Consider the following 23,352-nt stretch of genomic DNA (forward strand, 5'->3'; position numbering starts at 1 on the left):
CACACACACACGCACACGCACACGCACATACAAAAACACGCGCGCGAGCACACAAACACACACACGCACGCACACACACACGGCGCACACACATACAGACGCACACACACACAGACGCACACGCACGCACACACACACACACACACACACACACACACACACACACACACACCATCCGTAGAGCATGTTGTTATCCTGTGCACAATGTTCTCTCATGAAATGTAGGGCAGGGACAACAACAGGTGCCTGTGCGGGAGACAGCCTGCAATGCCTCCTGGGCTAAATGCTTCACACTCACTTCATTTCGACATGCGACAGCCTTGTAAGGATTAATTATTTCCCCCGGGGATGGAGGAATACACTTTTTCCCCTTCCTGAGAGCGGGAGGCAACTCGCAGTCATGTGCGCACGTGAGGCGGCTTAAACTAGCAGGAAGAAAAATTTCCCCCGGACCAACACAGTTTGAAACCAATAAGGGGAAAAAAAACCCTTAACATCCGCACGAAAGGAATGTAAACAAAACCCGGAGAGCATGTGATTGAACTGTGTTTGAGGGGAGATAAAAGCCCTGGCAAACACATGCGTCGGTTTCTCCGAGATCACGCGCCAGGATGCAGAGATGGCGGGGAGGCAATTAATGGGCTGACCTTCGTCCTTAATCACCCAGAGCCTGGCACACAATGCCCATGTGTCAGAGCGGCGCATCTCTAAATGCCACCCCTCATTAGCACGATGCACCCAGCGAGAGAGAGAGAGAGAGAGAGAGAGAGAGAGAGAGAGAGAGAGGGGCTATCTGTGCGCAGGGCTCCGGCGCTCCGAGAGAGAGACGGAGGGAGAAAGAGAGAGAGAGAGAGAGAGAGAGAGAGAGAGAGAGAGAGAGAGAGAGAGAGAGAGAGAGAGAGAGAGTGATAGGAGGACCGGTTTGGGATAACATGGCAGCGCGGAGCCAGACTGTGCTGCGCGGGGGCCACGATATGATCTAGAAATCCCATTTCACTCGGAGGATGGGCACTGTCCTTTCTCTCCGTTTTTTGATTGGCATGAAGCTCCCCGAGCGCATCGTCCTTGGTGTACCCTGTGTAGTCTAGTGAGTGTGTGTGTGCGCGCGCGTGTGCGTCTGTGTGTGTGTGTGTGTGTGTGTGTTTGGGGGGCGAGGTGGTGGTGGTGGTGGTGGTGGTGGGGTACCCAATTCTGAACACTCAATTAACACTCCTTTAATTAGCCACCAGTACATTTTGAATTCTGATGAACTAATTTCCTTGGTGTGAGAAGAAGAGGTGGAGGGGGGGAGGAGGCCTGGCGAAGATGAGGTCCACTGGGTACGAAACAGCAATAAAGAGGGAACCGGGTAGATTAGACTGTAAAAAATCCATTAAATTCAGTACACTTCATCCGAGCGAGAGGTCAAATTGCGTTGATCACGAGAAGTAAAGGCGGCAGAGCGGGTATGAGAGCGGGGATTTAGGTGAGGTGTGTTTGTGTGAATTTATGGGCGCTTTGGGGGCCATAGTCGGGATAAGAATAAAAAAAGAGGAGACGGGAGACTCGGATGCTTGCGTGAGTCTACAGTATCAAATCCGGAGGAGCGGAGAATGATTTGCATTTTAATTTGAGAGTTTTCAAATGGTCGAGGGTGGGCAGAATGGCCTAAAACAAAGAGCGCTCACACTACACGCAGGTCTGCGATAGAAAAGCGTGTCCACTTATTGGAGGCCGGTGCAACGCATCGACACCCCGCAAAAAAATCCCGCGGAGACTTCTCACTCCTATGTAAGTTTGGATCCCATGTTTCTTTTTGACCGTCCGCGATGGCCCAGAGAGAAAAAAAATGGATGTTTTGGGGAAAAAAAGGGCTGTTTGGATGCGCTGCAATTATGTTTTTACACCCGCCCGTTCATTTGGCCAACCAAACAGAACTGCCCTTCGGGAAAACAACAAGCGCAGAGATTCCAGTCGGAGGTCGTCATTACTCCGGAGACGGCTCCGAACGTTAGGACCCAGAGACCAGAGCCCACCGTGTCCTTTTAAAGCCACAGTCCCATGAGGACACACCGGGTGCTCAGGCAAGGCATCTAATCTGCTAATCTACCTTTTGAGTTTACGCTTAGCCAAAAGGGACGAGCGCTCTGCCCTCGCCGCCTCATTGTTATGATGTTATTCTGATAAATTATTAATGGCTAAACCACCCTTCAGGTCCTCAACGCCCGAGCAGCCCCCTTTGGGGTGAAAAAAAGGGTTTGACTGGTTAAATATATTGGGGTTTAAAAGCTGACAGATTTGGAGCCATTGTTCGGCGGGCGGAACCCTTGACCTGTGCTCATTGTTTCACTGGCTGCAGATAGGATCAGGGTCCATGACATCCTCTCCCTACCTCGGCTGGAGCGCCGGACAAAAGCGGGGCTGTAAAAGGACGCGCAGACGGGGGGAAAGCCAGAGGCGGCTTTGCGCTCTGAACAATACCTGCCTTGTGCTAATGGAGGTGTCATCTGGCACAGGGCTGATTAGTCAGCGATTACAGCCGGGCCTCGATTGCCGTGACAACTGCCGCAAACACAATGGGCTCTGATAGAGCCAGCTGTTTGGTCCTCTGCAATTAACCCTGCATCCCACTCGTCTCCGGCGGTGCGCTGCCTCTAATTGACTATTGGGCACACAAAGCAGGGGCTGTCGGCCAGACCCCCCGGACAGAGCCTCCCGCCCCTCTGGCGAGGTAGAGATGATAATAATAGAGGTGTCCTGTGGACTCAGCCGACAGTCAATCAAAGCCTCGGTGCCCCACAGGAGCTTCCTGAGCCGGGAGAGAGTCACAGACAGAGGGTGAGGGAGAGAGAGAGCGAGACAGAGAGAGAGCGCATGTATCAGCCAGCGATCAACAGGGTAGAGCCGCCACGCAGGGGGGCAGACATGTTGAATATGCCCTAAGCCGAGTACTAATCAATTCAAGTGCACACGGGGGGCGGGTGGGGTGGGTGGGGTGGGTGGGGGGTGTCGGTGCCCTGCTGCTTGCTTGATATCAGAAAAAGCCATTTTTAGGAACACTCATCTCCCTCAATTCATCTCAAGGTTGATTTTTCGGGGAGCGGCAACACGGGGAGAAATTGTAGGCAATTATTTTACAGGATTTTGCTGTAATTGCAAAAGATAAAAATCAAACTGCATTGATTTCTCAGAGGATTAACCTCTCGATGCATTCGTCTGCCACAACGATTAAAAAATAATAATAAAAAATTCACACGGACATGTTTTCATTTTTCTTCCGTATTTGTTTTTATACGCTACCCCCCCCCCCCAGTTCTTAACACTTAATGTTTACTCACATCTATTCTTTAAGAAGGTTGTATTCAGGCTGAAAATGAGTTTTCTCAGCTTTGTAACACATCAGAACTGTAAAAAAAACAGAGCTGTATTTAACAAACAAACAACATTCAATCTTCAACTGTCACTGTTTGAGAGAAGGTACAGATCAGAGTGGCGGAGCAAAAACTACCGATCAGTCATGAACGGATTTCTTTCATAAGAGATTTTTATTTTTTTTCATCTATGTGGTGATAACTGAATAGTCAATCGAATCGCCGGCCAAGCAGATGGATAAAAAAAAATAAAAAATAAAACTAAATTTAAAAAAAAGTGCCTAATTCAGGGTTCTGCCTCACGTTTGCTGACCTGCAGTGGAACAGTTTGTGTGTAGTTAATAAAGTCTGCTGAGTCTGAGATAAGGCGCAGGGTTACTGATAAGGGCTATGATTTGGCAAGGTCGGTTCCATCTAGATATGTGGAAATAGAGGTTGGCAGCGCTTGGATTTCATTTCCCAACACTTTGACACAACATTGTCTGCGCTCAAAAGGCCCTAATTACAATTCTGTGGTTACATTTCAGCAGCAATTGCATTTCACATTATATCACAATTACACGATTTCCTTTTGAGAAATGTAAAATAGCGCGTCGCCGGGTCGGTGTTGTGTTTACATTTTCTGAGAATTTATCTCTGAGGCCAGATGTTACTGAATGAGCCATGAAAATTAATTAGCTGGTTTGATGTGGCAACCTCATGCTCCTTCCAGACAGACCTGGCTTTTATGAGCTGTGGGGGAAATGACTGAGAATTGATTGATCCTGAAGGGCTCCTCTGTACACACGGTCTGGCAGACAGAGCACACACACACACACACACACACACACACACACACACACACACACACACACACACACACACACACACACACACACACACACACACACACACACACACACACACACACACACACACACACACACACACACTTTTTTTTTTGAAAAGTGTGCGTGTGTTACAAACATTTTTGTCCTCCGACTGAACACATACACTTCTTTTCTCTTTGGTACCTGTATTGTAGCTGATTAACAATAAACTCCCCCGATGTGCCCAAACTCCGCGGTGCACATTTCGCTAGCAAAAACAAATAAATGAATAAAAGCAAACGGAGAAGAAGGTGGCGCTACCATGACATCCTTTCAAAATCTCTAACCGCCAAGTAAACGCAGCCTCCGAGTGAAAAACAAGTCTCTCATATTTATATTCCCTCGATTCACAAATATATCAGAATAGCCGGGAGCCGCCTTCCTCCCAGCCTCTTCTTGCTTTGCCTATCTCAAGCCACCATCCTCTTTATCTTTACCTCCGTACCTCTTTCTGCCTCCCCCCCCCCCCCCTTTGTTTTGTTTTCTCTCTGCCCTTCTCTCACTTCATCCCCCTTCTGTCGTCGTTGTTTCGCTCTGAGAGTAAGTGAGTTTCATCGGGGGTGCTTGCCGGGCGAAATCACCTCGGGGCGAACACTTTATTATCTGTAGTCAAAGCGTCACCACAAATACCATTCTACACACACAAGTGTCACTTTCCATTTGTCTGCGCTCGGGCTGCATTAGGGCCCAGCCGGCCCAGAGCCCCGTCTCAGACGCGCCCGGCAGAGGAAAACTAACAGCGTGGGAAAGCACACGTCCTGCATTCCTGCCTCATTAACACAACAGACACCAGCGCGCAGCGGAGCATCCGACCCATGTTATTACTTTTAGAATTGGAATTAACGCCGGCGCTGGTAATAGTTTCACCAAGGCTGGGATCGGCGCGGTCAGTTCCCCGTTTAAGCTCGGGGACAAAAAAAACAACAAAAAAAAAAAAACATTCACACGTGCGGACGAGTTTACCCTTGGATATTTTTTACTTTGGTGATTAAATTCAGTATTTTGTTTTTTTACGCGATCGCGGATGAAGCGTGGCGCGTGTGTAGGAGGATCAAACGCGGGAATCCCAACGGACTGGAGGGAAGATCCAGAATAATGTATTTAAGATACTCATAATGCAGACCCGCTTGGCAGATCACCAGCAGCGGGTGGGAGAGCACAGCCCTGTTCTCGATGCAGGAATGCCAGCAGTCAGCAGCCGTGTCAGGCGTATATTGTGGGACACAAGTGCACCAAACAAACACAGAAACTGGGGCAACATGTTTACCCCACAATACACGCCCCACAAAGAAAAACAGCCAAACAAAAAAAATAAAAAAAAAGCAAGCTCCATGTTTGTTCCCATGACAGCTAAAAATGGTGCTTCAATAGAAAAAAAAAAACAATCTCATACTGTGAACAGAGCCCATGGACACAGCCTCATTTCAAGCATGAGTTTCACCAGACTCTTTCCATTTGCAATAATTTATGGGGTTGCACGGGCCACATAATAGATTAGAAATAGTAGAAAATTGGCTATATTCATCACACAACTGCTCTCCGGTAATAATCAGGCAGAGCCATAAGCCCGGTGGCGGTACAGTGCGTTGTTCTTTAAAGATGGGGGGCCATAGCTGACTGTGATGAGCCAGCCCCGAGGCTCGCCTGGGCCACCCTCATTGTGCAAACAGCATGGTCTAGAAAGCAGAGCTTTATCAGCAAATACCCCGAGTCAGCACAGCGGCAGGGCGGTTATGCGTTGCGACTGGCACACCAGCCGATATTGTCATGTGCGATTAGGCCCGTGCTCACGAGCCTGTGAACTCATTCCTATGGCATCAAAGTCAAATCCCACCCCTTTCTTTTCTCCCCCATATACATCTCTGCCTTCGCCCCCTTTTCTCCTTCACATTATGCGTTCGAGTCTCCATTCCCCAAAACAATATTCCCCCGTCGGCCTCCTGAGACGCAACGCTCTGCTGGGTAAAGACACAAACCGAGAGCACAACACCATGTAAGATGGGTCGGATTTCAAAAACAAAACTCTTTGGAGCCTAATTGAGCCGAGCCCCGTCCAGAAGGGCTGTCCGCGGGTCAGAGCCTGCTTTCGCAGCGACGAGCCGCATTGTCGTCTTGTGTTTTGTCTGAACACACCTCTCTAGATGACACGGACGATAGGGAGAAACAAAGGAAGGCTCAGTGGAAAAAAAGACAGGAGGGTTGAGACGGAGGAAACGGAGAGCGTGGCCCTTCAACGACGGGAGAGCGGGAGGCACATAAAACAAGGTGCATTTCTGTTGAAATCCTGACCTGAAAGATTTATGTAAGGCCTCCCCTGTCCCGCCTGTCTTATGAGAGCATGACATGCAGTGACACTATTTCCTCAAAAGGCTACGTGTAGAGCCGGGAGCCGACGGCCTACACACTCCTGCACGCACGCACGCACGCACGCACGCACACATACACACAGGGTTCGAGGTAAGGGCCCCGGAGGTAGAGATCGTCGGAACATACAGAGATAAGAGGGGGCGCGGAGCATCGAGAAGAGAACAAGAGAGGAAGAAAGAAGGACGGGAGGGAGGCAGTGGGTGCCGGCCTGTCAGGCTGGAGGAAACGCTGGAGCACAGGCCTGCAGGTAAATTGAAGAAGAAAGGCGCCTGCAGACTGCCTGAGGCAAGCCCGGGCCCTTCTGTTCTATCATTTAGGAGACAAGTCCTCCACTGATTCCCAATTAATATTTAACACTGCACAGAAAACAAGACGCTGGGCTGCAGTATATATGCCAGGGATAGCAGAGGAGATAAGTGGAGAAGGGAGAGGAGATGAGCAGAATTAACTAACAAAGAATAATACAAACATATTAGTTGTTATTCATGAAAGAGGGTGGATTTTGAATAACAAAGCGGTGCCAATTTGACCATATCTTTGTCGACTATAATGTTTATCATTTTAGTCAACCGAATTCACTGTCCATTTTACTCAATAGAAAATTGTACTTAATTGATAAGCCGTGACTAAAATCTTGACTAAATTAAAAAGGCTATTTTCATCAAACCACTAAGATGCTGTCTACGCTTGAAAGATTGCAAGGCACATGTCTTGCGGCTCGCTCGCAAAGTATGGAAAGTGTGTTAAGTTTCAGTGCTGAGTAATAGAATACATTCTGTGCTCTTATTTGTGGCAACAAAAAAGAGAGCACCGTAAGCAGTTCCACTAACAATCCGACCAGAAACGCGACACCTCCTTAATTCCCTTCGCCGTGAACCCGCCGCGGCCTCGGCTCGGGGAGATGACAGCGTGTCGCTTCCTGTGGGACAGCGAGGAGCCGCGGACACTCCCCGCACCCTCCCCCACGTCCTCCCTCTGGCAGGAACGGGACGGATAGCGTTTCTGCCCTGCACCTGGGACGTGCGAGTGCCAGTTTTGGAGAGTTTGGAACCGGGAACCCGTATTTCCACCCAAGATCCCGCTGTGCCCAAAACTGAAGCAGAACCCCTCTTCCTGAAGCTAAGCTCCCGAGGCAATAACATTTTTCCGCCCCCCACGTTGAAAACAGACGGCGGAGGGGCAGAGGGAAGGCAGGGCACAGTGTGGGACGCCACCATCCGGAAATGATCCTGTGAGCGCCCGCAGAGCCAGAGCCATAACAAAGTAGTCCATCAGCCGAGCATGCGCCGATGAGGGCTGAAAGATACTACTGTATATATTGTCCGATAAAAATATATATCTTTGATAACAAACACCGTACAGTGTATAGTGCCGTGAGAATGAAGGGAGAGGGGGAAAAATGTCAAACAACAAAATCGGGGCTGGTCTAACCATGCATAGTCTGTGTACACCAGGTAGGCCACGGGCGGTTGTCAATCACCTTTTTCCCGTGAAACAAAAAAAAATAAAAGCCACGCGACCTCTGATTCTCTTCCACAGAGTATGGAATAATGACAGCCTCGGCGGGCGCCCTGTAGAATTCCAAATTGGAGCTAAAAGCGAGCTCGTTCAAATCAGTGGGAAAGGTCAAGTGTATGCAGATTCTGTCTCCTTTCACTATATTCCTCGCCTCCTCCTTTGGGGCTCAGAGGCAATCAGACTAAAGGTTCTTATTTCTACTGGTACTTGGGACCACCGCATTTAAATATTCTACAGAAAACAGTCCACCCCCTTTTTTCTGTGCATAGTAGCCGCCGGAGCACTGGACCCTCAATTTGATATGGAAGGCTAATTCCATTGTTCCATCTTGCACCGGCTCAGACAACAGCGGAGGAACTCTAGCTGGAGGTCATTACCTGGGCATATTCCCTCTTGCTGCCTGAGCGGCCTAGGAGAGGCTCAGAGAGCAAACTAATGGCTCCGGCAGCTCTGTCTGTGGAGGCGCACGGCTATTAGGAAAACTACAATCCCCAGGTGAACTCCATGTCATGTCCTGAGGCTGGATGTGACAAGGCCCAGTTGTCTCTGTCGATCAGGCGGGAGGAGGGCAGAACTTAGTCTGACATAGCGTGAACCCGGGATATGTGGCCTTCTGGGGCTTTCTCATCTACACCTGACTGATTGGCACCTCCGGCCTGCCGGGCGGTGTCAGAGGTCCTCATGGCTGTGCCGGTTGCGTGTGTGAGAGGGATTGCGTTTGTGTAGTCCTGTGTTTGGATTCAGGCCCCGTTGGGCTTAGAGGCTTGAGGGAACACCAGAATTGGGCCCAGAGTCCAATCCAATCACAGGCTGGATATCAGAGCAACACTGACATGCACGGCTAAAATGGGCAATCCCTAAAACACATGAGGACGCTATATGGCCAGGATAAAAAAAAAATGTACCGCCATTTGTTCATTCACTGTATGGTCTTGGCATTTCAAATACAACTACGGAAAATCCAGAAGGACATCAGCACCGTTTACGCCTAAAGAATTTAACTATAAAATAAGTGAAACTATGGAGAAAAATAAAAAACAACATTCTCTAAATAAACAGTCTGTTGAGGTTTATTGAGGTTATTTTTATGACGTGGTTCAGTAATTGCCGTCTGATACATCGGGACAGTGGTGTTGCATGGCAGTAGTAGTCTCCTGCATGACTATCTCTACGCTCCATCTCTCCTCCGCACCATCTCCCACTCCCCTAAAGAAGGTGGGGCCCGTTACACTCGATGCTGCGCCCAACGAAGCCACCCTGCGCTGGCACCCGGAGATCAAATGGGAGCGTATACCGGTAGAGAGGGAGGTGTATTTGGTGGACGGTGGCCAGGGTCAGTGGCGTCCATTCATCCCCCTCCCCCCTGCGGGGCTTTTCCTTCTCATCTTGACTGGATGGGTGCCCTCTCTCTGGGGCACAACGCCATAAGAGGCTGTCTCTCCACCGCTGCCTATGCCTTTCATCTCTCCATCTAGGGCAGCGGTAGAGATGTGTGAGTGTATTTATGTGTGTGAGGCTTTGTGTGTGTGTGTGTGTGTGTGTGTGTGTGTGTGTGTGTGTGTGTGTGTGTGTGTGTGTGTGTGTGTGTGAGGGGGGTTGGGGGGCGGGGGGCTACAAATGTCACCCATAAGGGGGGGGGATTAAATTAAAAATGACAGGGGTCGGCGCTGGAGATTGCAGCCATATACGCAGAGAATTTGGGCACACTGAAAGCAAGTGCCTGTGATTTATAATTCAAGTAATGCTCTGCACTCCTTTTAATTCCACAGACAGGGAAAAAATATATCAAAAGGCCATCCCTGTGGGCTAATCCAATATGATATTTTTAAGGGCAGTCGGTCAATGGCTTTTTGAAAAGCCGGTTCTCTGTCTCGCTTTCTCGCTCGCGCTCTCCCCCCCCTCTCTCCCTCTCTCCCTCTCTCCCTCTCTCTCTCTTCTATACACTTGTCTGTCTTTCCCCATCTTCTTCTGTTGCTCCCTTCTCTCCCCCCGCATGCCTCCCACTCCACCTCTCCAGCCCTCAGCCCAGACGGAGAGCGGGCTGTGATAATGGAAACATCCCGCTCTCCGCCTCCCGTTTCTCCCGCTAAGCTCTGTGCGCTTGGGGGAAATTGATTGTCTGGCGAGCTGATCTGAACGCTTCCAGCTGATGGTAGAGCCAGTTAAGTCCTTTTTTATTGAGGGTATGAGGGATTTTTAATGGGAGTCGCATCAATGAACTGTGCAGCCTCGCGGCATCTGCATGCAGGGGCTTTTTCTAATACCCTCGTTCCCCACCTCACCCTCTCATCCCCACCTCCTGCCACATCCCGGCTTTGCAACACACAACGCACCACCCACACACACACACACACACACACACACACACACACACACACACACACACACACACACACACACACACACACACACACACACACACACACACACACACACACACACACACACACACACACACGCACTTTTGTGCAAAGGACAACTGATGCAAATGACACAGCTTACCTCACCTCTGCTGCACTGCCAGTTAATCTCTCTCCCCTGCTCCGTTTCCCTGTCTCTCCAAGAGACATATTCCGGTATTCAGCCTCCTGTTGAGAGCCCGGGTCACCTTAACCACAACCTCCTTCCATCTTGGCACAAACTGGGACACTGCTGATCAATCACGGGGACCTGCTCAGCATGGCGACCCGAACGGGGCCCGCTTTTATCAGCCAAAGCCTATTCTGGCTCCTCCACATCCTCCTGGCTGTACAATCGGCTCATTGAGGCCAAGAGATGCACAATGATAGAAATCCTAGACTTTCCCCCACCGGGGAACAGAAAGGAAGCCATTATGCTCAAACACCCTCATTATGAACCTCAAGTCAGCTGCGGTGGTCATCTTTAAATCAAAGGGTTTAATAAGTGAAGGGAAAGGAAAGGGAACGAGAGAGAGAGGGGAAGAGAGAGAGAGAGCGAGAGATATAGCCAGAGGCAGGGAGAGGGGGGTCAGTAAGAGAAAGGGCAAGGAGAAACTGTTCTTTTTCTCTATTGATTTGAGCTCTGACTCCCACTGGCCGCTCCTCAATAAAAGATCCTGAGAGGAAGTGGGCTAATCCTGTAGAAATTGGACGGAGGGAATCGATTAAGATGACCACTGAGGACTCCCCCCATTTCTCTTTCACTCTCCATCTTTACCTTCTAATTATATTTTCTACGGTTGCTTTTCGCCCTCTCTGCTTCACTTTATGCTTTCCTCGAAAACCCTATTAGGCTTCCGGGGCCCCACTCAGTTGGTTGAGTAGCCCCTTCTTACTGTGCAGCACTCTGGGCTACATGTGCTCTCATTTTCTGCCTCTCTCTCGCTCCCTCGCTCCCTCTCCCCCACACACACACACACACACACACACACACACACACACACACACACACACACACACACACACACACACACACACACACACACACACACACACACACACACACACACACACACACACACACACACACACACACACACGCTTCTAAAGGACAGTGGAAAGCATACTGCCATTAAGTCCTGTTTGTATTCGGTAACTTTATTCTCTTGCTTTGGGCCTTGACTCGCACTCGTAGTTATAATCTTTACTCAAATCTCTATGGTCAGTGAGGTGCTCCGAGACCGAGACCACTGTAGTTTTTTTGTGCCACAGCAGATACAAGCCACTGTAAAACCCTTCAACTGTGCTGGTTATGGATCCGACGCAACGTTGCCCCACGGTGAAGAAGCCGAGATGCTGCTATTGTTGCTAAGCCCCGCTAAGATGAATTAGTACGTGTTACATTGGTGCCCTCCCGCTCCTGACCTGCCCTTCCCTTTAATCGCTGTGAGGCTGCTGGTAGGCCTGCGATGTAAAAAAAATGGCCATTTAAGACAACATTCTGGTCATGGGAATAGACTCCTGTCCCACACGCGAGTAAACCGCTTACCGTTAAAGCCTAATCCAACACCTTAAAATAACCAAGCAGAGACATTCAACTTTCAGATGCTTTGCTGCAAATTATTTCGTCCCCCTCCTGGGTCGGCGGTTACATTCGCCAGTCTCCCCGAACGCCGTTTCAACCTGACTCATCTCGTTCCCCGTACACCATTTTGTGAGAGGCCAGTGGCTGTGTTTTGGGAACAAACAGGGCAGCTGTCATGCTTTACAGGCGGTCGGGACACCCAGGACCAGACACTGTAAATGTTTACAGACCCTCAGGGTCACCCAGGGCCAGCAAGGCACGTTAAACACTGTCTACTCTGCCCGTTACCACGACTGCACAATCAGCACAGTCAAACAGCCGAGTCTTCACAATGAGTAGCCAAACAACGCGGCGATGCAAGGTCTAAGTGCAGCGTGAATTATACCGTTTAGTGCTCAGAGGAGCAGGGGAGGAGGCTCACACTAACACACAAAAGCCAAGAAGTAACCAACATGTGCATTATCTTTCATTTATCCACTTATTCGCAAAAATGCTCTGTTTTCTCGAAAGTTTCTCTTGGAGGTTTGAAGAAAACAGACGAGCACAGGCCTATCTCCTCCTATAAGACTAAAGCAAAAGCCAACCTTGTTCACTCACATTTTCGTCCTAGGGCTTGCGGCGGTTCCAGGGTCTTGCTGGCACACGCCGGGTGCTGGGGTGGAGGGTTCTGCCTCCTCTGCAGACAGGCCAGCATGGTGGGGTGGGCACAGTTCTACAGCCGGGGGGAGTGCGGCGGCCAACCTGGAGCGGCGAGAGGGAGGAAGGAAGAGTGAGAAAAAAAAACAAAAAAAAAAACGAGTTAAGCGGGATGATTAGGGGTCAAAGCTCCATAGGCATGTCCGGTAAGCCGGCAGGGGCTGGCTCTGGGCTGGATGAGCCTGGTTCCTCACCCAAGACTTAATTGGGAAAGAATGCCTACAGCTGTCTGCCTCTCAGCTGTGTGTGCTGAATGACAAACACACACCTGCAGCACAGTGAGAGTGGCTTAGAGCACAGCCTCTCACTCTGCAGCCCCCCACACACACACACACACAGACACACAGACACACACACACACACAGACACACACACACACACACACACACACACACACACCCATTCAGCTCCTGTCGATGATACCCCCACAAAACACACACACGCACACAAAACCAACACTCAAGAACATTCCTTTTAGGACAATGTGTGCACGGTGATTGATGGCGTTATCTATGGACAGCAAAAAAATGGTAATGCTGAGAAAACAACAGTGTGGCTGCTGCAACTTAACATGCAACAGCTCCGGGAGACTGTCGGAAAGGGCCTGGGGGACCGAGGGGCGTCCACATGTGTGGAACTGTATGTTCAGGACCAGTTGCCGCTAGTGTGTGTGTGTGTGTGTGTGTGTGTGTGTGTGTGTGTGTGTGTGTGTGTGTGTGTGCATGCGCCCGTGTGTGTGTGTGTGTGTGTGTGTGTGTGTGTGTGTGTGTGCATGCGCGCATTTTTCAGTGTCGCTGTGTGTGCCTGTATGTGAGTAAATGCTGATGGGTTGGGAGGCGGAGAGTGCCAACGCTACATCAAGGCTAGTGACGGCACTAATCAATCTCCCTCCAGGCCATAAATCTCTGGTTGTACACCCTCTCCCTTTACTCCCTCCTTCCCCGCACAGCCACCTCCACTCAGGAACAGAGATGAAGATGCTGCCAACTCCCTTAAAAAAAGACTATTCAAACCCAAGTGGAAACACAGGACGAGTGGTTTGTAGAAAAAAAAAAAAAAGAAGAAAAAGAAAAAACTCAGCTTCCCCCAGTAAAAGCTATCTGCACTTAAACATTGTACTGCAGTGTGTCGGGTATTATGCTTTTAACACTGGATTCACGTGTCCTCCATCAAACTACACTGGGCATGAAGAAGGATATCATTCGTCAAAATGCATACCTGTGTCACACGGCACAATGATGACTGATTATGAGATCTTCTGGTAGAACAAGAAGCCATGGTAAGATGAGAGCGGATAACGTAGGTCCATTTAGCCACAGAATGTGTTTATACGCAATAAGGATCCAGATATACTTCACTTAGCTCACGTGGCGGATATGCTTGGGTTTCCAAGAAAAAAAAGCACTTAGTGAGCTGTGTATAAGAGTGCATCAGGAGCCCACTCCAACCTCAAAAAAGCACCGCTGCTTTTATCCTCACGCCTGTACGTTTTTTTTGAGTCTCTTGTCCAGAATGCGTTGATATGAAACACAATCATTTCCATCTGGGTCAGTCTACTTCCATACAAAAACAAAAAGCGCAGACAAATATTTCATCTGGGCTGTCATCACCAGCGTCTCCTACTGCGATGCGTGGCAGATTATTGAAAAATGATTTCTCATGTGCCTGTCAGAGGCTTGTCCCCTGTTATTTATTTTCTCTGTGAATCAGTAAATGAACATTTAGCCACCTGCCATCAGTCCATTACTTAGTTTTATAGATTATAATTTTAATATGAAAGAAAGCAATTATAATGATTAAGAGTTAAATGACTGGCAGTCCATCCAGCGTTGGCTCTCCCTGCGCTCACCATCCGGATGGCACCACAACAAAGCATTTAACAACTAGATTACCACTGAGGAATAATTGTGAAACCCTTAATCAAACCCATTGATAACATGTGATAAAATGTCAGAGAAAATTGTACTTTTATTAATATTATTTTGTTACTTTTACTTTAAATTACTTTTGTAAATTCCAAAAAGGAAAATATTGAATCTTCATGCTTCATGCATCATGCTTCATGCATGATTAAACTATAAACCTATGCCATTCATTAATGTGTATATATATATATATATATATATATATATATATATATATAGAAAGGTATAGAAAGGTTTAGATAGATAGAACATTTTAAACTTTGCAATTTCCAATTTATAAACACACAAACGCGCACCCAGCCCAGATGGAGAGAGAGGACAGTTCTGTTTTTCTTGCAGGTGCTGGAGTAAAAAAGGCTTTCGATGCTTGCGATGCCATTTCCTCTCCCACCCAGGCAGGCCCAGCCAAAACACACTGGCACTTTGAGCTCATTACTGGCTATTCAGGGGCTAAAATCCTTTCTCTATGTCCCCTCTGTGTGGTTACTAATTTCATGACAAGCCCTCCCTTACAGTCCATTTGTTAAATGATAGTGGTTGAGGGAGCGAAAGGGGAGGCTGGGAATAGATAGAGACCAAAGACTAGTGTTATGGGGGGATGCCTCCAGTTTCTATGCTCTCCGAAAATGAAAGACAATAGTGTAACTACCCTCCATTATTCTCCATTTGCTCTTCACCAAATGTATTCTGAGGCATTATCGTGCACTGAAAGAGACCACTTTTTTTCAATTCAATTTCAAGAACCAATTTTCTCTTATTCCGGCCTTAAAGAGACAGGGAGAAGGAGCAAGCATCCCTATTTTACTCTCATCTCGTTACCTTCTATGGGCTCATTCTCGTCTTTGGCAGATGCCGATCAGTGCCAGGAAATTATCTCCCCAAAAAACCTAGTGCACCTCCTCAGTGACCCGTCACCCAGCTGCCTAAAACCAGCCTGTCAGCGAAGATCGTCCGGGGTCAATCCCCCGGAAGGTGCTGGAGAAGGTGTGAGAGCGTATATGCACACTCACCACCCTGCCGCCGTGGTGCTAAAAAACCACCTGCACACCACTCACTCATCCAATTCACTCACGGTTCTCCCATTACACCAATGCGGGGATATCTCAAAAGCCAGCTGGCCTATCAGCTCTTCGCTGCTCTGCTGCAGGGTTTGGAATGGGGGCGGAAAGATCGATCCCGGGAGATGAGGGCATAAGCTGGAATCAAGAAGAGTGGGCTCAGCGGAGGGGTATTTTTTAGTTAAAAGGTTCTTAAACTGCCGCAGAGATCACAGGAGATGGCTTCCCACACTCAGAGCTGTCTGCCCAGATAAGCATCCCACCAAGTGGGGGAGGTGGGAGGGTGTTCATGGGTGAATAGATTGAGTATGTGTTTCGGTGTGTGTTGCACGCATTGTTCTTGCACAGGCCTTCCTGCGTGTGTGTTGGTGAGAAATACGGGCAGGTGGAGCCCAAGTGTCCCCGACGTCAGGCTTCCATCGGGGGTTAAAGTGTCGCCAGTGACACGCAAAGAGGCCCCCCCCCCCCCCGTCACAGGACCAGTCCGGGTTGGGGAGCCCTGGCAGCCTGCATGCAGAATGAACCGGGGCGGGGCTTCCACCTAATTGAATGGTGACCCTGCCGTCTCACTGTGGGACGCCCCATGCAGCGCTTTTAACAAGCTCCTGTGTCTCCCCTCTTAATAAGCCCAAACAAGTTAATCCAATCGACACACTCAAACCCTTTCTATTTCTTTAACAGGGCACTGCCTCTACCCCCTTAATCCCCCCCCCCCCACACCCCCAACCCCCCTCCACCCACTCTGTCACCATACCCTCACATGAATGGAGGGAGAATGAAAGGACCCATTAGGAGGGTCCTGCAGTAATCCCACTCGCCTGCACTTTCCACATATCTCCACTAAATAATTTGCAGGCATACAGTACCGTGCACATACATACACACACACACACAAACACACACACACACACAATGGCAAACAAACCTTTGTTGAGGCGAGGCACACAAAATGGAGCATTATACACACACAAGCCAACCCAAGACCAGTCATACGTATAAACGAACAGGCTTCCACACACACAAACACATTCAACACACAGAAATACTAAGGGGGCATTTGCCAATGGCCACGCAGTCTGGGATATAAAAAAAGGCATTGTTAGCAAACTCTGCCAGCTCCACAAACAAGAGCCAATGATTCCCTAACAATACCGACCTCTGGACGCACTCAGCCAACAGCACTGCATGACCCAACACCAGCACAATAAATAACCAGCACAACAAAAGGCCATTGTGTGTGAAGGCCCGCAGTTTAAGCATTATTGCCATGATATACAGTGTTGATAAAATGTATTGGCAGAGGTTTATAGCTACTGCCGCATATCACCTTTATTGGGGCTTATGCAGCCTAGCGTGTTCACTACGGCAATATCCACAAAGGCCTTCTCCGTGGAGGGAGGGCATCTGGGCAAAAACACTCCGCTATTAGGTTTCCATATTCCAGTCAGCTTCAATAGCCTCCCCCATGGGATGCAGGGTGAGGAATGTCTGGCAGTTCAATGGCACTGAGTAGCCTGTCATTCCTAATCAAAACACGCCTGCCTAGACTAATGGCAACCCTGTAATAGCAATGAAGACTAATTGACTCCACAGCCAATTTCTGCATCTTCATACTGGGCTAGTTTTCATTAATGGTAAATAAAGAGCCCATACATCACTGAGCCATTTCATGGCCATGTAGCAATAATTAATGTGTAAAGAAAATGCCACGAACGATTTTAAAAGGCATATGTGAAATCCATTTTTTATATAATGTACAATCCGTAAATAATTTGCAATTCGTAAAATGAACCTAGTTCAGGTGAAAACAAAACAAAAAAAAGACGAAATGAACGCACAAAGCCGGAGAAAAATTGAAACTAATCTGAGAGGGAAGGCTTAGAACGTGACTGAACCCCAGTCGTTCTGCTCATGTCCAGTGAAGGGCTTTGTGGAATGAGAAGATGGACGAAGATAGAGCGTCTTTGTGGGGGGAAAAAAATAACCGCTCTCTCTTCCGCTCCTACTGTTTTGGCCTCCACTGTGTCGTTCTGCCAGGCAAGGGGCGGTCCGCCTGTGTGTGGACTGTGGCAGCGATCATACTTACTCATACTCAGACTTTCCTACTTGTGACAAACCTTAGGAGCCACAAATCAACGAAAAGCATGTCTATCTCAAAGCAATTACCAAATTAATAACTCCCATTAAATATGAGGTAGCGGATGTTTCATAAATATGAACTAAAGAGACTAAATGCTCTGTTGCTACGGCCACTTTTTTGGTATATGACGCACATGCAGTCCCGGCGTGAATATATCTTCAGTTCAATTTTATTACACGGTGCTTTGTAAAGCATTGTCTGGACAGCTACCATTTTCTGGGGGGGCGACAATCGCCTTTCATAAAACATAATACATTAAAATATCTTAACCCGATACGATGCACGCCTTTCCATTCATGCTTCGACACAATGCCAACAAAACCGTAGAGGATCACTTCTCTTTTCCATGACTCTGCTACAGCGGTTCCCTCGAATGTCAAACAGCGTTAATTGTATTTTTAGTTTTTTTTGTTCATTGTGTGCTGTGCTTGTCATTCCGCGGCGGCGGCTCCTGAGTTTCAAAGAGAAGCTTATGTCAGTTTTATGACAAAGCAGAGAATGCAAAGAAACATAAATATGGCGGTGGTGAAGCAGGGCTGGCAGAGAGAGAGAGAGAGAGAGAGAGAGAGACCTTTCTGTAAAAATGCCACAGTCAACGATTCCATGTTTATTAATGGCTAATCAATAAATCAATGGATTATAATTAAATTCAAACAATGTTATTTCAGCCGCTCCACTTGTTGACGCCGGGCTCCACTCCACTGTCCGCCGTGCCTAAGGTGACCCCAATTCCCATGGTCCAAAGGACAACTCCCGAGTCTTTCACTGGAGGGTGTCACGGATCCAATATCCACTCATGCATAACAGCAGTGGGTCGCCAAGCGCGCGAGGCAATCAAACAATGAGGAGCCGAAATGTAGACACTGATCTCATCTGAAATATTTCAAGTGTGACCAAACCACTTGCGCCATTGGATTTTTCGGGGCATGTAAAAGAGGGGACGTTGCTCGCCAGGGCCGCTGCTCACAGCCGAGTGAGGTGGGCCGGCCCGGAGCGGGGTAGAGCGGTTTTCCAACTCATTTCGTGGCGGACTGCGGTTTCCGTCCCTGCCGCTCAGCATTCTCCCCTTAACCTCATAATGCCTGCAATTCCAGCTGTTAACATTCCGCCGCTTCCCGAGGATGGACCCGTCCAACCGGACGGTGCGAGGGAGGGGCCGGGACTCCGGGCAGTAATCCCCTGCTGGCGATAGATACAGACGGCATGAAAAACCACCGAGCTGTCCCTGCGGAGGACACAACAAACCGCCTCTGAAAGAGAAAACATGAGAGGAAACATTATTACGCACGGATGTAAAATAACGCTCCTCCTTTCTTCGGGAGTAAGAGAGAATCCGCCACTGGTGAGCTTGGTTTTGCGAGCCCATCTAGCGGAGGGAGCTCGTCGTACGGGCGTCGTACGCTTGCATTTCGTACAATCCGTGCCCACCTTTAAATATTTAATACCGAGTCGGATTTATCAATCGGTTCCCCAAATGTGTCAGAAAGTTGTCTCCACTCCAGGAAAGCAGGACGCCGGAGTCTTAAGATTTATTTTCCTTCGCCGTCACGACCGTAGATCTCATGCGCGGCTTTACCAAAAAACCTCGGGGGGGGGGGGGTCAGGTTCGGCTGTGAAAACCCGGTGAAGCCCCCGCTGGAGGCAGGACCTCCCGAAGCCAAATCAAGACCTTAAAGCCGGTCACACTTCCACGTGAACCGAGGGGACGGCCACTCCGGTTTGGGTAAACATTCAAGCGCTTGCCGGAACCGGGTGCAAAGTCTGCTCAGCGACTCGGAGGTAGGTGGGTACACTTATTGGGCGGAGTGATGTTGCAAGTGCTGTTTGCGGTCGTCAGCGCATCAGAGTAACAATGCCCCGAAGATGTCCGCGTCGCCTCCAGCAGACGAGCGCCCGCCGCTTTGGGAGCGACCGCTCGGCGCCGAGGTTTGTCCTTCACAAGAGACAGGTAATTCTGCCAAGACCCAGTAATTAGTGCAGATGGAGGCGGTGAGAGTCTCTCTCTCTCTCTCTCTCTCTCTCTTTCTCTCCCCCTCTGAGCTGAAATGCCGAGGGAGAGAATCTATAAATTCCTGCATATTAATTCAATTTAAAAACCACTGCAGACACCTTGCTGGAGGCGGGTGATAAAAAAAAAAAAAAAAAGTGAGTGGCAGCCTATCTGGCACGTAGGTTCTGATCTGCCACTAACATCAGAGCTCCCTCAGCAACTTCGCGACCCGACCCCCCCCACACACACACACACACACACACACACACACACACACACACACACACACACACACACACACACACACACACACACACACACACACACACACACACACACACACACACACACACACACACACACACACACACACACACACATAAGCTCTGAAGTAACTTAATAATCTATTTCCTTTCTCAGAAAATGCTCTCCAAATCCTGACCTTAGGCCTTACTAGTGGGACTCTATCAATAATTAAATGGTAATCTAAAAACCCATTTTAGCTGGGTCATCTTTCTGCTCCATTGTCCCTCCCTCTCTTCTTCATCCATCTATTTTTTCCTCTTTCCGTAAGATCTAGTTAGAGATGCCATTAGCATGAGAAAGCAGGCTGGTAATTGTCTTCACCCTACAGAGTGATCCCTGGATAGAGGATTAGGGGGGAGAGAGAGAGAAAGAGAGCGAGAGCCCTGTTTCAACTCTGAGTACAGATGTTGTCCGTAACCACCCACTCCAGATTAGATTAGTCGGGGAAAAAAAGGATGGATCCTACCAATGACTTCAGAATATATTCAACGAAGGTCTAAGGACGGGGAGTTATTTATCAACTTTAATTCACCTTTCTCCCGGACTGATACTCAAGTGTTGACCCACTTGGCATTTTTAGGTGTTGAATTTCCTTTTTTAATCTACTAATATGCGTTCCTGTTGAAAATGGGGATTGGGGTAGGCAGCTTAAACTTCTTTTCTCTCCCTGATATACATGGTGCATTTAGAGCTGAATCTCCCTAAATCATCCCCCTGGGCCACCCTGTCCGTCACTAATCTCCCCGCCGCCACCCACTCATACGGAGGTGTCACATTTCTGGCACTTCTCCATGGGATAAGCACTTCAAACACCACTGCCTCTCCTCTTGACCTTTCCACGGAGATGATCGATTTAGCCCATTGGATTTATTCCACAAACAGGCAGCCATTACATCAAAAAGGCAAGGAATTTACCTTAGAGGCAGAGCTTCAAATCCATATAAGCTTCATGAGGGTTTCAGTTTTTATTGGCTTTTTCAATCCAATTTCTGCCGCGCGTAAATAGATATGAAGCACTTTCAGAAGCCCGTTTGGTTATCTGAATTACCGCGTAGCCAGATCACTGATGCAAAACAATAAGAAAAGGAAAAAGAAACATTACCGATTCCCCATCTCACTTTATCCGAGCTGCCGTTCAGAAAGAGACCGGGTTTCCCCTCACCCCGCTACTAAAGCATGTATAGGAAGAAAATAAAGTAGAAATGTCAAAAAAACATGTATCAATTTTTTTAAGTCACACACCGAGTTATTTCCACCGCTTTCCACCTGTCCAGGAAGCTACGTGGGGTAAAGCGAGGAGCGCTGAGGCCAGCGAACGCCGCACCTCGAGCCCCCGCCGCACGAGACATTAAACTACCGCGCCACAAGCTTCCTGCTCTCATGCTCAAACACCTTCTACATACTTTCCTGCAAGTACACGACAAAACAATTTGCGGGGGGAAACACCGGGGGAGGATAGACAAACAGGAGTTGAAAGACAAATGAAGTACGTTTAAATGCAAAAGTGTGGGCAACAATAGAACGGCCTCAATCTTAATGGTCCTACATTGCTTGACAATCCCATTTGTCAAAGTTAAAACCGGAGGCATTTAGACGATACCTCACTTTAAGTCGCCCGTCTGAGACGAGGGAAGCACTTCGTCCCAGGGCTAACTAGTGATTTCCTCTGCCGTATTTGAAGCCAGCGTGGCCCCGTTCCGTCTCTGAGGGACTCCTGCTCTATGATAATCACACCCTATTTGAATAATGAGGCAATACCTCCCCTCTCGCTGCCCGGTCCCCCTGCATCCTCCATCGTACTCTTTGATAGACACTAATTCTAGTTCCATCTATAAAGCTCCTCTCATGCATTTTTAATAGAATCTATTACTTTAGGATTAAATTATAAAAGACTGTCCTCTTTAAATTTTTAATAGTTTGCATAATTGGTATCAAGGCCCGAATGTGAACCATAAAAACCCAGTTTGTACAGGAGCGAGCAACGGAATGAGCCCAACAAAACCACGCCGCACGGTCTGCACTAAATATGTCGAACAAAGAAGGAGGCGCACACCTACACCAGCGGGCGTATGGACACAAAGGCGCTGGATCAGAGGCCTTTTAGATCTGGCTCATTGCTACGGAGAATGATGTGGAGCGAGCCGGACACCCCGGTGGAGCGGGGAGGGGACGTTGAGGTCAGGAGCCACGTGAGACGCTTCCTGGCTGCCGAGCTGCCGTCGGAGCCCGGGGGCTGGAGGAATCACCTGACGGAAACAGTAGACTCCACCAGGTGTCCTGAGACACCCACTGCCACCCATGTCAGCGTCTGGCGCGATACTCAACCGGAGAAACAGCAAAAGCTACTTAGCAGGTGTACCGGCCTCTCCTTACTGCCACTCTTGCATCACCCGGCTCCAGCAAGATCAAGCCGGGGGTTAAATGTCATCGCCGTGTAACTCACCCCCTCCGTACACACACACACACACACACAAACACACACACACATACGCACGCACGTACGCCACAGCCAGCGGCCTCCTCGCGTGTTCCTCACTCACCTCTTACCAATATCAGACAGAGAGCTCGGAAAATCAAAAGTGTCGGAGGCATTTCCTCAACACTAAAGCCCCCTTTAGGAATCTGTGCACGTCACCAACCCCCAAATTAGCACCGCAGGGACACCCCCCTCTCGCCGCCCCCCTCCCGCTGGCGGCGTCGGCGGCGGCGCTTTGGCATATCTGAACCAGGGAAAATATTTCACACCGTATGAATTATTAAGTGCGGGGCCAGTGCTAAGCAGCGTGGAGATAGACCAGTTATTCACAGCTCTATTGGGACGGCGGCGGCGGAAACCGGGGCCCGCTCGCCTATCAGATCGTTTGTCACAAGCGATAGACAATTTACAACGGGAGACTTTTTCAATTTATTCATTCTGCTGTCATTGCAGTTTTCTACCTACACTCCATCCGCTCCATAACACCCACACACACACACACACACACACACACACACACACACACACACACACACACACACACACACACACACACACACACACACACACACACACACACACACACACACACACACACACACACACACACACACACACACACACACACACAATCCCTATCTCAGCCTTGTCTAGAGAGGGGGCTCCATTCCTG

The 23,352-nt window shown here is 48.8% G+C and overlaps 1 protein-coding gene across 1 annotated transcript in view; it reads right to left on the bottom strand.

The window, feature by feature from the left end:
• Window positions 1-23,352, bottom strand: part of fam222aa (family with sequence similarity 222 member Aa) — a gene marked incomplete at both ends in the record, with an annotated part of 42,376 nt that overhangs the window by 4,731 nt on the left and 14,293 nt on the right. Inside the window, 2 exon segments of the mRNA XM_080003851.1 lie at window positions 12,686-12,794; window positions 12,796-12,829. Coding sequence (XP_079859977.1) covers window positions 12,686-12,794; window positions 12,796-12,829 — 143 coding nt within the window.

Source organism: Zeus faber (assembly GCF_960531495.2).
Source record: "Zeus faber genome assembly, chromosome: 7".
In the NCBI taxonomy this organism is placed as follows: Eukaryota; Metazoa; Chordata; class Actinopteri; order Zeiformes; family Zeidae; genus Zeus; species Zeus faber.